This window comes from Mytilus trossulus, chromosome 9 (assembly GCF_036588685.1).
Source record: "Mytilus trossulus isolate FHL-02 chromosome 9, PNRI_Mtr1.1.1.hap1, whole genome shotgun sequence".
NCBI classification, from domain to species: Eukaryota; Metazoa; Mollusca; class Bivalvia; order Mytilida; family Mytilidae; genus Mytilus; species Mytilus trossulus.
Genome location: NC_086381.1, coordinates 2,977,502 through 2,992,083, shown reverse-complemented (window position 1 = coordinate 2,992,083; position 14,582 = coordinate 2,977,502). Strand labels below are relative to the sequence as shown.

At 31.8% G+C, this 14,582-nt stretch overlaps 1 protein-coding gene across 4 annotated transcripts in view; it reads left to right on the top strand.

Annotated features, from left to right (window-relative positions):
• Nucleotides 1-12,132, top strand: part of LOC134684888 (uncharacterized) — a 40,194-nt gene extending 28,062 nt beyond the window's left edge. For all 4 annotated transcript variants that reach the window (XM_063544200.1, XM_063544199.1, XM_063544202.1 and 1 more), the window contains 2 exons: nucleotides 2,879-6,634; nucleotides 7,979-12,132. In XM_063544200.1, coding sequence (XP_063400270.1) covers nucleotides 2,901-6,634; nucleotides 7,979-8,012 — 3,768 coding nt within the window. In that variant the 5' untranslated portion in view covers nucleotides 2,879-2,900 and the 3' untranslated portion in view covers nucleotides 8,013-12,132. The remainder of the gene's footprint in view (nucleotides 1-2,878; nucleotides 6,635-7,978) is intronic.
• The last annotated feature ends 2,450 nt before the right edge of the window (nucleotides 12,133-14,582 follow it).

Here is a 14,582-nt window from a genome sequence, read left to right as displayed (position 1 = left end):
TATGTATAATGAGGGCAGTTTTATGTTTTATATTCCCTGCGTTGTGATTATTTCCCTTAATCAAATCGTATTTTTCAATTATATGCAATATATTATTGGATATAATACATCAGTGAATTTTATGGCTAGCCTTACAGCATGCAACATGTCTAGAGGTCAATGTATTTACTCTAATTTAAAAAAAGTATGTCAAATTGAAGCAGTCTCGATGAGGACTATTGGTTTTAGAATGTAATGGTAAAAACAGAATAATCTGTCTTATAACATAAATTTTTTTTTAAAGTTACATATCCCTTTGCACAATTTTGTAAGAGTTATCTATCTTTGAATGAGACATCTCATTAGAATCACTACCGATTTGTTCATTTGTTTGTCTAAACTCTCAGCACATGCATCTCTTGTTTCATATTTAACTTGGTTTTGGAGTGTGACTGTGTAGAGAGAGACTTATAAAGAGTGTACAGTTTTAACTTACTGAATTTGTTTTTGGCAATTATTATGCTAATGTTGCACTCTGTTTGGGTTCCTGTCGCTCAGTTGAAAGTTTTCCATGTAGTATTTTATGTACAGTTTATCTTTTGATCCTTTTCATTTAACATTTTTTACCCTGACATTGTTAGTTTGTATTATAAGTTTTAATTCCTTTTGGTGTCTTTCCCCTTTCTTTAGATGACCTCTATTTGTAACTTTGTTTTTCTTCTGCATGTTTGGGTTGCAGCCAGCTGTATTCTAAGAATTATCCTTCATCTTTTATACAAGTTATTTTATTGCTTAGATTTGTCTGTTTAACAATTTTTGCTGGGTTTTTACAATAATTATTTTTTATGTAAATTTATTTACCACTTTTCACTCCAGAATGACTATTTCCTTGACCTGTCAAGTTTATGAAATGTTTACCACACAGGAGAAGTTATGGTAGTGACATATATAGGCTTTATGTGTTATGAGTCAACTTCAATCTTCACTTGTCATAATTTAACCTTTTTAAATATTTTTTTTGTAGATTTTTCAAATAAATAGTGCTCTTAATGATTCAATAAAAAATGAAGGAAAAGAAATTTTATACATGTTCATATATGATCTTTTTAACTGTATACCTATCAGTTTCAGTTAGGTATCTTTTATAGTTTGCTAGCAAACATCAGCGTTCCAAGTATTCTCTATAATTTTATCATATTTGTTATTGCCTCATATCTTGTATTCAGAAATCAAATTTATTGTTGATTTGAATATTTAATATGAATTTCTGTTTTAAGTGACAATAGTTTGAAGGCTTTGTATTTGTTTTGTGACTACCTATTGACACATTGAGGTCAATATTGTAAAAGTAATTAATTAAAAGATGTTTACTTGTTATTTAATATTTCACTACAATTGTGGTCAATATGATAACAGCTTCTGAATTACTACTCAGTTTGTTTATCTTTTAATTTCAAAGGATTATAACTTATATAGCAGATTTCAAACATTTTTGATTTTCCTCTTCAAGTAATGGGAATTGGAGTTATTGGACATATGTAACTTGGGTGTGACTATACCATAGGTCCTTGTCATCTAAATGTTAAAGACACGTAATGATGTTGATGTGAACAACTATAGGTCACCTTATATGTCCTTTAACAATGAGCAACACACATACAGTATAAGTTGGAATATGAAAAAATACAAAATGCAAAAAACTAAAATCAATTCAGACTAGAACGAAAAAGCCTGATTTAGGATAAAACAATAAACAAAAAACAAACATGACAGACACTGAGACTGCAATCAACAAAAAAAACTAAAAAACAAACATGACAAACATGACAAACAGCAACCAACATAAAAATAATCCAGACAGTAACAACAATAACCACTGAATTACTGGACTATTGTTATTTCCTATAATTACTTTGTTTTCAATTCCATCCAAGGTAGTTGCACCCTTTTATTATTTATGGATTAAAATGAGAAATTTCATAAACTGATATTAAAATAAACTTGTCTTACAACTAATAATAGATGTATTTAAATTAAAAATAAATAATAAGTTGGACATTTACCCTGGATAAGTCTTTATATTACTAATGTATACTTTTATTGTTGTAACGTATTAACAGGGTGTAGCTCTCTTTCTATTGCGTATTTCAACATTTAGTTTGCTACAATAGAAGGAATGTTTAAGAAACGTGATAGATTATAAAATATAGACATTTGTCATTTTATGGCATGTTGAGAAAATAAAGTTTTCTCCAGAATTGACATCTTTAACAAATGATTATAGTTTTTATATTTATGTAAAATTACAATGCATTTAAAAGAGGTTTTTGCCTATTATTAAATTTACTTACTTGGTTGAATTATAAGTCAAATTAAAAAAAAATATATACTTATTTTGACTGTCTAAAGATGTGTTGATCATTGGTCTAAAGCGTCTTGTTATTTATAAATTGAACTTGGGTAGTCCAGTCAATTTGTGAAACATTTGTTCATATTGTGGTTAAGCATCAAACTTTGCAGGTTTTTAGTTAAGGTCATAGTAAACATGATCTATAGCAATGGACCCAATTCAAAAAATCTTTGGATTTACCAAGGAGGGACGAAAGATACCAAAGGGATAGTCAAACTCATAAATCGAAAAACAAACTGACAACGCCATGGCTAAAATGAAAAAGACAAACAAACAAACAACAGTACACATGACACAACATAGATAACCAAAGAATAAGCAACACGAACCCCACCAAAAACTAGGAGTGGTTTTGTGTTGTCAACAATAGAGTACATTGTACATATATGCTTTTGTTACATTATTTGAAACACCTTTTAATCAGTGTTATAAAACAGATTAGACTAAAAGGAAATATGTTATTTTATGTTTACTCTTTATATTTTATAGGTCACTAGAGAGCTGAGACACTATGGGACAGAACCAAAGCTCTCGTTCTATACCAACAACCCCTAAAGGTCCACCAGCTAGACCTAGTGCACAGCCAAGTGCTCGTGGACTCAGTCAGCTAGGACCACAGGGACCAAGTTATGTTAATCCTGAAAATAAAGTCTTGCCAATAGTGCTTCCTCCCTCTGCCAAATCATTATTAAGACCAGTGTCTCAGGAATTAAGTGATTTTCATCCAGAATACAAAGAAATATTCCGATCGGAAAGTTTAGAAGATGATAACGGAAATATTACTAATGGGGAAGTGGTTCATGATGGTTCAAAACACAGTACAAAAAGTCAGGATGTGAATGGGAACTTATCTCCAAGGTCAAATGGACATATACCCAATGACAACAGAAATGGAGATTTGAACCGACGACCTGTATCTATGTACACTAATGGTGGTGGTGGTAATAATAATACCAATGTCAAAGGTCATCGCCGACAGCTTTCTGCTTCGTCTGTTCTTTACTCTAAAGAGAACACGATTATAGAGCATCCAGATGAACCTAAATATAATGATGATCGACCAAGGAAGGTAACTCTTCCTGCTAAAAGTTCCTTTGATATGCCTTACTCGGAAAACTTAACTTATGCTCAGTTAGCCGAATATCGACGTAATCAAACTCTGGCTGAATTAGAAAGGAAAACAGGGAGGAAGATTGAAGATCTATCGGCATACGCAGAAGATAAACAATCAAACTTTGAAAGAGCGCCATCTACTAGATCTGCCAAAAGTTATCATAGTGCTGGATCAGCTCTCAGTAAGAAGAAAAGTCGAGCACCACCACCTCCTAACCAACCGCCTCCTCCTCCAGGGTCTAAATCAGCCCCAAATACACCCAGAGCTGCACCAGGGTCTAAATCAGCCCCAAGTACACCCAGAGGTAGTAATATGCATACACCACCTGCCAGACCTAATAAGCCACCACCAATATTAAAATCATATTCAGTGGACAGGGAGCCACCTGCAGATTATGATGATGCTCAACCAAGGAAAAATGTTTCTATTAATAGATCGTCAAGTTCTGCTAGTGGTAGCAGAAAATCATATGCTCCCGCTACATCACCTCCACCGCCTAACGCACCACCACCCCCACCACCACCTGGATCAGGAATATTACGCAATACTAATCAAAGATTGAACAAATCAATGGTAGAACTACCTAGGGCCAATAGTGCTAGTGACTTCATAAAAGTTCGTAGTCCACCAGTTCGTCAAGATAGCTTCAATAGACCAGCCTTACAAACTGAACAGAATAAATTTTTATCACAAATTCAGAAGGCTGCAGAAAATCGTGCCATGAGGCGACAAAACTCAGAACCAGCCATGACTTCAACACCACCAATTAATGGTGATATAGACAATAGAGTTGAAAAGAACTTAATATTTAGTGCTACTACAAACATCTTGGAAAGTGCCAAAAATAATAATGAGAAAGATTTACCCGTTAAAACCCCACCACCAGTGGCGCTGAAACCCAATAGATCTTCATCATCATCATTTGAGCGTCAAAATTCCGTTACATCAGAATCAAGCACTGCAAATAGTGTTCATTCCTCAAGTAACAGTGAAGATCAGAATGGCGCAATTCGTCGCCTCAACAGTCTATTGCAACATGATATAAAACTAGCAGCACAATCAAAGGCCACTAAAATTGTTAAACATGCCACACCAGTCAAAGAAAAACCTATGGATCCAGCACAAGCATTTCGGGAGCAGCTTGCAAAGGCTGCTTATGAGCGTGATCATAGGGCAAAGACTGGGCCAACTATTGATGAGAAATTAAAAGCTGCTCAGGCAGAGGAAAAAGAAAAGAGTGAAGCTAACATTGTGTTTTATACAGATCAGGTGACTGTAAAACGAACCGATAGCATTCGTAAACAGAATGAGGAATTTAGAAGAGAGGATACTAAAAAGAGAGAGACTAGTGTACAAGAAACAAATGTTGAAGTTGAATCTCCAAAAGAAGTTTTTACCATCAATAAAGATGAAAAGCCTAATCTTCCAGTCTTAACAAATGGCTATAAGGTAGAACAAAAGGGTGAAATTATACATCATCCCCGACAGATGACCCCTGGTGGTGGCATCAGTTCTCAGAAGGACAGTTATCGTAATTCTATTTATGCATCAAAAGACTGGACTCCAGAAATAGACTTAGATTCTGATGACAATATATCTGACAGTGAGGTATTGACGTCAAGTCTTGGCAAATCTAATGGTTTCAAATCATCAGTGTTCCCAGCCAAAGTTAATGAAATTAATTATAAAGGAAAGAAACAAAAGGGAAAGGAGAGAAAATTCAAGAAAAGCATTGAAAACGATGAAAAGAAAAAACATGGAAGCATTAAAAAATTCAAAAACTCTGTTCACAAAAGTGTGTTAAATGCATTTGGTTCGATAAGTAAAGCTTCTGGGAAGGTATTGAAGAAAAATAAATCTGAGGACTTAGATAATGTAAATGAACAACCAATGAACTGGACTTTATCATCATCCTCATCTACGCCATCATTCTCCGGCACTCCGGTAGAAAGTCGACCAAATCTAAGTGATGGACAGTTGTCAAATCGTGCCTTTAAATACATGGTACCTAATGGTTACCAAGATCATGTGTCTCTGAGTAGTGAAAGCTCAGATGAAGAGAGAATTGTCAATAACAATGTCATGTTTGAATCAAACGGCCATATTGAAAGTAATGAAGATACGGATAATGATGATGGCAATGATCAGAAATATTTGAAACGTGCTGGTGTGGCATACGTAAGTAAGAGTGGACAGATTGTTGTTTTACCGGAGTATGATAAAGTACAACCAGGTGAACAGAGACCTGGAGAATTCGATAATCATGCACCAAAACTTAAAAATAAGAAAAAGAAGTTTGCTTTCGATAACACTGTCCGTAGGAAAGAGAGAGAACATATCAGTGAACAAATCACCATGGATGCAACAGAAAAGGAGAAAAAAAGAGAGGATGAAAGGCGCAGAGAAATGGAGGCTGATATTGATATTAAACGTACTCGTGAGTTAGAAGCTCGTGAACGCTTGCAGAGATTAGAAATGCAGGCTCAGTATCATCAGCAGTTATTACAACAACAACAACAGTATGGGATGCTGTCAGCGCCACCTCTGCCTCCACCTAATGGATTCCAACAAGGATTTAATCCAGTGGAGTTCTCTCAGTTCTTTGGCCAGCAACCTGGGTATGGTTTACCCTACGGTGCTCCGTCAGGGTTTGGAGGTCCCATGTATAATAACAATGTGCCAAACATGTCTTATGATCTGAGTGAATACATGAGAATGATGGGTGTTCAAAACTCAACACCTACATCAACGTCACAGCAATTAAATGCTTATATGTTACATGGAGGACTAAACTGGCCACAAACAAGTCTACTGTCATATCCAAACAAACAACAAGATGATTCTAAACGTAATCAGGTTTATAATAATTGGAGTGGTCCTAAGAAACAAATTGTTAAATCTAATTCTCAAGGAGACAGTAGTGCTAGTACTTCTAAAAAGACATCATTTTATTCAGCTGATGAGTCTGACAGTTCTGCTGGACTGTCGCCACAACGAACTGATGCTTCACTAAGTGCATCAAAGAACAATATTAATGGTGACACAAATGACAATTATGGATATAAGTCTAAAATATCTGTAACAACTGTCTACACACCAGGATTTAACAAAAGTGCTGCCTCAGATAATGGGTAAGGTTATGATAACACTTGTTATGTTTTAGGTTAGTCAGGGTACTCTTTCCATGTCATATATATATTCTATGCTGATTGAAACTTGGGTAAGCATAGTATTGGTTAATACCTTTATTATGTTTATATTGAGAGTACAAATGCTTGATGAAAGATTGCGACAACTACTAATGTGTAATGCAGAGTTGTATCTAACTTAAAGCACACCTTTTGAGGGTAAAGATCATTTACATACCAGTACTCTTTAGGGTATCCCCTGTCACACAAAAAAGGCATGGTAATTTAATTGAAAAAGGGCATTAAGAGTGCACAAAATATTATAAAAAGAGTACCTAGAGCATGTAGAGAGTATGAAAAATAAACAAAAAAAGTAAAAGGTAACCAGTTCAATAGATTAGTTGTATTTTAACCTTATTTTAACCTTTTGTAGAAATTAGTCTTAATTTTGACCACCAAATGTTTTGGTTTTTTTTTTTAAATATTTTGCCAATTCAGTTAGTTTTGTATTGTGACAAAATTGTGCTGTGAGAATTGATACCAATGATACATGTTAAGAAGTTTAAAATAATAAGTGCTTTTAACTGTTATAATATATGTGGGACTGGTATTTATACAACAATAGATTTAGGATTAAGAACATTTTAAGATAAAGTATGCGGTTGTCGGTGTAAATGACTTCTTTATTCTGTATGAGAAATTTAAAGTACAAAATTATGAATATAGACACAATTTAATAAAGTCAGTAAAAAAACTTGCTCTGTAAAAAAGAAGATGTGGTATGATTTAGTATAATTTAGGTAGACAAAAAAATTAATTTGAATTAGTATATTGAACTTCATTAGAAATACAGGATATCAAGTAAGGGTACACCACTTTAAGTGGTTAATTTAAAAAAAATTGTACCCTTCAACTCATTTTACAATCTCTTTAACAATGTTTGATTGATTACTTGACTTCAGTATTTTTAGCTAATTTTTATGTGCATTCGTTTGTCCGTCCTTATGTCCGTTCATCTGTCTGTCCTGCTTCAGGTTTAAGTTTTTGGTCGAGGTAGTTTTTGAAGTTGAAGTCCAATTAACTTGAAACTTAATTCACATGTTCCCTATTGTATGATCTTTCTAATTTTAATGCCAAATTAGGGATTTTTCCACATTTTCAAGGTCCACTGAAAATAGAAAATGACAGTGCGGATTGGGCTTCCGTGTACTGGGGACACATTCTTGTTTAAATTAAGATTCAGTTTTCTGAGTGGGTTTTAAGAAAGTTCTTTTAGAATATAAAAAATTAATACATTATAAGGCTTGAATTTCTTTGTTTCATGTATTCTTATATTTCTCTTTTCAGTTCTGTAATTAGTGACAATAGTGCTGATCGATGATAAAAGACGATTACTAAATACAGGAAAAATAATCAGTAAATGGCCTTGACCTACTGTGTTGGAACAGTTCGAGAAGATCAAGAAGAACTAGTTGAATTGCGAGATAAGAGTTGTGACACAAAATAAGAATTTCACATGTAAATTCTGCAAGTCAAAGGTGCTCAGAATGTTGACTTTATATGTTCATGGTTGTGATTTATAGTTATATATTTGTTTATTTTTGTAATATTTTATTGTTAAAATGGTAATGTTAGTTTTAGCTGTCTGAACAATATTTGACTTTCCTGAGTGCCCTGTCATCTAATTATACGTAGGTTTGAAGGTCAATGTTAAATCCTTGGATAGTGTTGTTCCAGATGTCTTGACAAAAGCCAAACTCCACATGACCAATATAAGAACTTCTTATAGTAATACTTTGTCTGCATGTTGAACAAATTCTCAAGGTTCAGTACAGGCATGACAAGGTTACTCAGGGTCCATTATAGACAAGTGCCCAGATCTTTCAGGGTTTAGTACAGGGACTTTCCCAGGTATCTCAGGGTCCAAAAGTCAGGTCCCTAGTCTTTCAGGGTTTAAAACTGTCAGATTCCCAGGTAACACAGTGTCAAATGTAGCCAGGTCCCTTGAAGTCTCTTATGGTTAAAAAAACCCTTAAATATTATTTGTATTGACATGTTTCATAACTGAAGAAGTTTTACAGATTTTCTTACAAATGTTAAGAGTGGAGTTTTATTTAACATTCAAAATAACTAAAATGTTTGAATTTCCATTTTTAAACCTTGTCAAAACATTTGATATAGGTAGAAAAAAAATCAAAATAAACCTTGTTTTTAAAATTAGACAAACATTTTTGGAGAGTTGATAATGAATTATCTTATGTTAAAACATTCTGACCTATTTTATTTTATTGTTTTCTCCTACTTGTAGGTAGCAAATCATAACATATCTCATAATTAGTCAAAATTATCATGTACTGAATTACAAATACTATGCAAAATAGTTCTAATTTATTGATTTTTATGGATATTTCCTTGAAAGTTTGTATTTGAATCCAAAATACTATCAAATCATATTAAATACCTTATCACCATAAAATGTTTCCTTTAGGTTACTTGTGAAATAACAAATACATGTGATAATTTTTTAAGTCTGTTTAAAAGGTTAAAATTGTATAAATTTATAAAATTAATGTATGATTTATTGTTTAAAAGAGGATAATACAAATTAAATATTTTGATTATTTAAAGAAGAAGGAAGTTGAATTATTAAATTTCTCTCTCAATTTCATTTCGTAGAGAGAGAGAGTTAAAACAAAACAAGGTGGAAAATAATTGCTTTTTCAGTTATGCCAAAAAAAAATAAAACAAGACCTAAATTATCAGGATTCCAGATTAATAGTAATAATTAAAAAATATTTAGAATTATACTTCAGCTGTATCTATATGATGTTTGCTGCAGTGTGATAAATTGACAAAACAAATCATGATCTGAATTGTAATAAGCAAAATAAATTCATCAAATATGACTGACAATTCTTTTTATTATCTGTAAATCTTGTCCTATAATGAATTACCTGCTATTTTTATCTGATATAAACTTGATGAAGTATATTATTGTATAATTAAAAAGTCATCAATTGTGGATTTATTTGAAAGATGACAGTTGATTGATTATAGTTAATATTTTCAAGTTTTTATTCAGTATAAATGATACATATTTACTGTTATAGTGAGAATGTTGATGTTAAAGTTACAAAACCTCAAAGTTTTTTCGTCAGTTAACCTTGTACATTAGCAATTACTTTTTTGAAAATGGACTTTAAGCAAACTGTAAACACACAAGTTATAACTTTCTTTACCAAACAGTAAATCTTTAAAAGTGCTATTTAATACGAAACTCATTATAAAATAAATCTAAGCCATGTATAACATATGAATTTTTTAAGGCCAGTAAATGTAGTCCACCATTATTTGTAGACACAAACTGTACTGTCTTTTATTACACTAGCGTTTGTTGCCTTTATACTTTTCAGAATCTCAAAAACTTCTGTGATAACCTATGTTACAAGGGAAATAACCCTAGATCTGATTTTCAATGTGTGCATGTATATTGCATGGGAGATAACTCTATATTGGTTGTGAAAATTTTTATTTTATGTACATTTGTTTATTTTTATATTTTCGAAAAAAATATATTTTTGTTATCATATGATTTATGTTATAATTACATACATTTTCATTATTTTTGTAAGTTTTTTTCATTAATCCATTTATCATGAAAATTAAAAGTGAATTGAAAAAACTAGTCAGGAATCAGTTCATCAAATTACACGTGTGATTTTTAGAATTAAATTAGTTGTGAGTCTATGGAAGCAGCATAAAACAATGATTTGTTATTTAGAATGATATGTTTTTCAATTATCTATATCAGGTTTAAGAAAGTTTGTTTTATTTGTTCCACAGAAACACTTCTGGTTTTCTTTCTATGTGACATGATCTCTACAGGTCTGTTTAAATCAGCACTAACATCCTAACACTCATTTAAATACAACTTTTCTTTAATAATTTTAGAAACAAACAAAAAATAATATACACTCTTACCCATTCTTGTGAACCTGTAAGAAGATGCATGTGAAATTTTAGAAATTATTTTTACATAAACAAAGTTTGATTTTTAAAAGGGTAAATATTTTTATCTCTAGTACAAGGCAATTGCATTTCCTTTATGCAGGCTTTAAACTGAAAATTTAATGATTACTAAATTTTGCATTGTTACTAAGCACAGTTTGAAAACTGAACAAAAAGTGTTAAATTTTATCACTTTGCAAGTATCACCTCCATCCATTAAAATTAGCATTTATCTGATATAAAAGGAGGTTATGGTGTATAATTTCACACAGAGTCCAAATTGTTTCATTTGGAGAACACTATTGGTTAAGGGATAGTACAACAAACCTTTATTGGCGACATTCCTACTAAGATTCATTGATTTATTTTTATATATCATTAAAAGATTATGACACAATACATCGATTCATTTGAAGTCATCAATATTCCAAATATTAATCAAATATTCAGACATTTCATCTATGTTTTTTCTTCATATTTATACACATAAATCTACATATATACAAATATCATTATTTTATTTAAACAATAAAGTGCTGAATTGTATGTAAATTTGCCATGAAATATATTCTTACATATCAAAATTTGTATATTTCATGTTCATGAATGTTGGTGATATATCTAACATTATAAGCCATTATTTATTTTCATCAGGTACTCTTTTGTCTTCACCAATGATTAATTGAATGTTCTGCTTCTAAATGAAGATCTCTTATTTTTTTTCCTTCTTTATTTGACTTTAACCATTGATGTAAGTTATCTAAGGGAGATAATTCATATTTAGAATAATATCCATCCAAGAAATATTACATTCTGGTTATAGCAAATGCACTGACATTAAATGTATTTTCTGATTCTGAATCATATAAGATTGTTTCTCAATACAAAAGTAGAAAAGTTAGTGTTACTTCTCTATACACAAACACAGAAAAGCAGTTTGTCATGATATGATATTCAACTTTTTCTATTTTTTAATTCTTCAAGATGTGATATTTTCTTTTTAACTCTTTAATAAACTGACATTTGGTATTAATATTTTGGTCTGACATAAGCATTTTGATATAGAACTTTTATAAAGATGCGAAATTGTTTTGTGTATAATTGTTAGATAATTCCATATACTGTATGTCTGAAAATCCTTAAACAAGTAATTTTTCATAGGAATTCTAGTTCTTGCAACAATTCAAAGAATTAATATGTACCTTTACAATTCTCTTAGTTGTTAATTATATCACCTGAAACATTTAAACCAATAGATTTCAAACAAACTTACTGTTTGCTTAGAAAATTACTTTTTCAGGAATATTTTACCTTAAAAATTACTTTTTATAGGGAACCAGGTCAGATAGTAAATACTTCTTTCATTATTGTTCATGTGATGTCTATGTTTGTTATCATGATTATTGCAATACTATCTACCATCAGGGACAATACATTTATATCATTTCGTTACATTTATATCTAAATATATAAGAATAAAATAAATAAGATTTAATTCTATTGAGAATAGTTCTCCTTTTTGCCTACCAAAGAAGATGAGGATAACAATGAGTTGTTGATTGAAATGTGTTGTCTATATATATATGGTTAATGTGTGGTCAAACCCTATCTATACCTCATAGGGTAAATGTACATAATATAAATACTCAAAATGTATTGTAAAAGAAAGACCAGTTATGGAACTGATATAAGAGACTCTGGTCCTAAGAAGCAAAGGATCCAGTCACATCAATATTTCATATCATATGAAAAAACAAGATGTGACATAATTGCCAATTGAAACAACTCTTCACATGAGACCAAATGACACTAAAATCAACAACTATAGGCTTTCAACAATGAGCCAAGCCCATACCACATAGTCAGCTACAAAAGGCCTCAAAATAACAAGTGTAACTTTATATTCTATTTAATTTTGACAATTTCAAAACTTTCGTAAATTTTAATAAAATATTTTCCTCTGTAACTAATGGTTCAAGTTTATTATGGATATAGATAATTGTGAGTAGTAAGCATGTTCAGTAAAGTAAGATCTGCTAACACATCACCAAAACCAAATCACAATTCTGTCATTAATCCATCTGTGTCCTTTGATTAATATGCACATAGACCAAAGCTGTTGCAGAGAAATTTCAGGGTCTGTAATCACATTGATTGTCAAGTTATGTCACAACAAATCTTTCGTTGCATGAATACAGTTACTATCGCCTCCCTTATACATAAGCTAGAAATGCATTCAATGAAGTATGCAAGACTTCACATTTTGTTTCCTAAATGCACGACACATTGCATGAGTATTAGGATGCCCAAGTGTATTTAAATTACAACATTGCAAAAAAAAAATGTTTAAAAACCATTCCAGTTATTTATGTTAATTACGGTCAAGATGGAACTGAATTCTTATGATGAGTAGGCTTTAATAAACCAGATATAATTTAGTGCGCCAGACGCGCGAATTAATCCAGTTTCATAGAAGTAACTCCAATCATATCATTTATTATACCAAATATTTAGTTAAACAATCAAAGCTATTGGAAATATTAGTTGCTGTCTCAAAATGATTTTTTAATACAGAATAGAGATATAACTAAGATTATTTGAGCAAAAATTCCCTTTTGATATACCAGAGTATCACCAGTCCAGTCGTCACCACGTTGTGCTGCCGTGAATTATCATTGATATTGTCATATTTATAAAGTAACTGTTTACAAAACTTTTCAATTTTTGAAATACTAAGGCATTTTCACCTCAGGAATAGATTTCCTTAGCGGTATTTGGCAAAACGTTTAGAAACTTTGGTCCTAAATGCTCTTCAACTTCGTACTTTTTTTGGCCTTTTTAATAACTGTTTTGGATTCAAGCGTCACTGATGAGTCTTTTGTGGGCGAAACCCGCGTCTGGCGTAAATAGAAAATTTAATCGTGGTATCAATGATGAGTTTATTGGATAAACTCACCATAGGTACCAATATTGTAATTTCTATGTCAGATGCGCGTTTCGTATCCAAAAGTCTTACCAGTGACGCTTGGGGTTAAAAGGTAAAACGACCAAAGACAGTACGAAGTTTAAAAGCATTGAGGACCCAAAATTCCGAAAAGATGGTGTTATATCGTCACATTATAACGGATGAGTCTATTGGAATTATGACTATAGTAGAATTACTCAAACATTAAAATAAAGCTGACTTCAATATCGGTCATAGTATCTGCTCTGTTCCAGAAAAAATGGAAATAGCACCTTATCAATTTGATCTAGCTTTAAATGACACAGGCAGACAGAAAAAATATCAGAAAAACTTACGACACTATTTTACCTTAGCAATGTGTACACAAGGATAAGTATCGTACCTCTGAAAAATTAGAGATACATAAAGGGGGAGGTTTGGCTGGCAATTAAACCAGATTCAACTCATCAATTATCTAAATATTTCCTTTACCAAGTTATGGATAAGACAGTTGTCCATTTTATCCATTTTCCAATTCCCTTGTGTTAATATCTCAACTTGTCCGATTCGCTCGTGTATATAGCAACGTATTAGATTTCAGCGAGAGAAATTTATGTATTACTTAAAAATTATTACACCAGGGTTTTCGGTATCACAAACTAGTCAACAAATTTACCAAATTTTGTCATCGGTACAAGGACATCATTCGTAAATATAACTCCACATGTAGGCATCTTCATAAAAAAGAATTGCCAACGTAGATACAAGTATCTTGTCTTAGGGAGGGATAAATCCTACTTTGTAAAGAATCACTCTGATTCAAACAAAAAATTCTCTGAAACTGATATTATCAAGATGCTTGATTTCTTGATTGACAACATATTTGTTACGTTCGAAGGACATGTTTTTCCAACAGACTGTCGGCATCTTAATGGGAACAAACTGTGCCCCTGTACTTTCTGACTTGTTTCTTTATTATTATGAGGCTGACTTCATGCA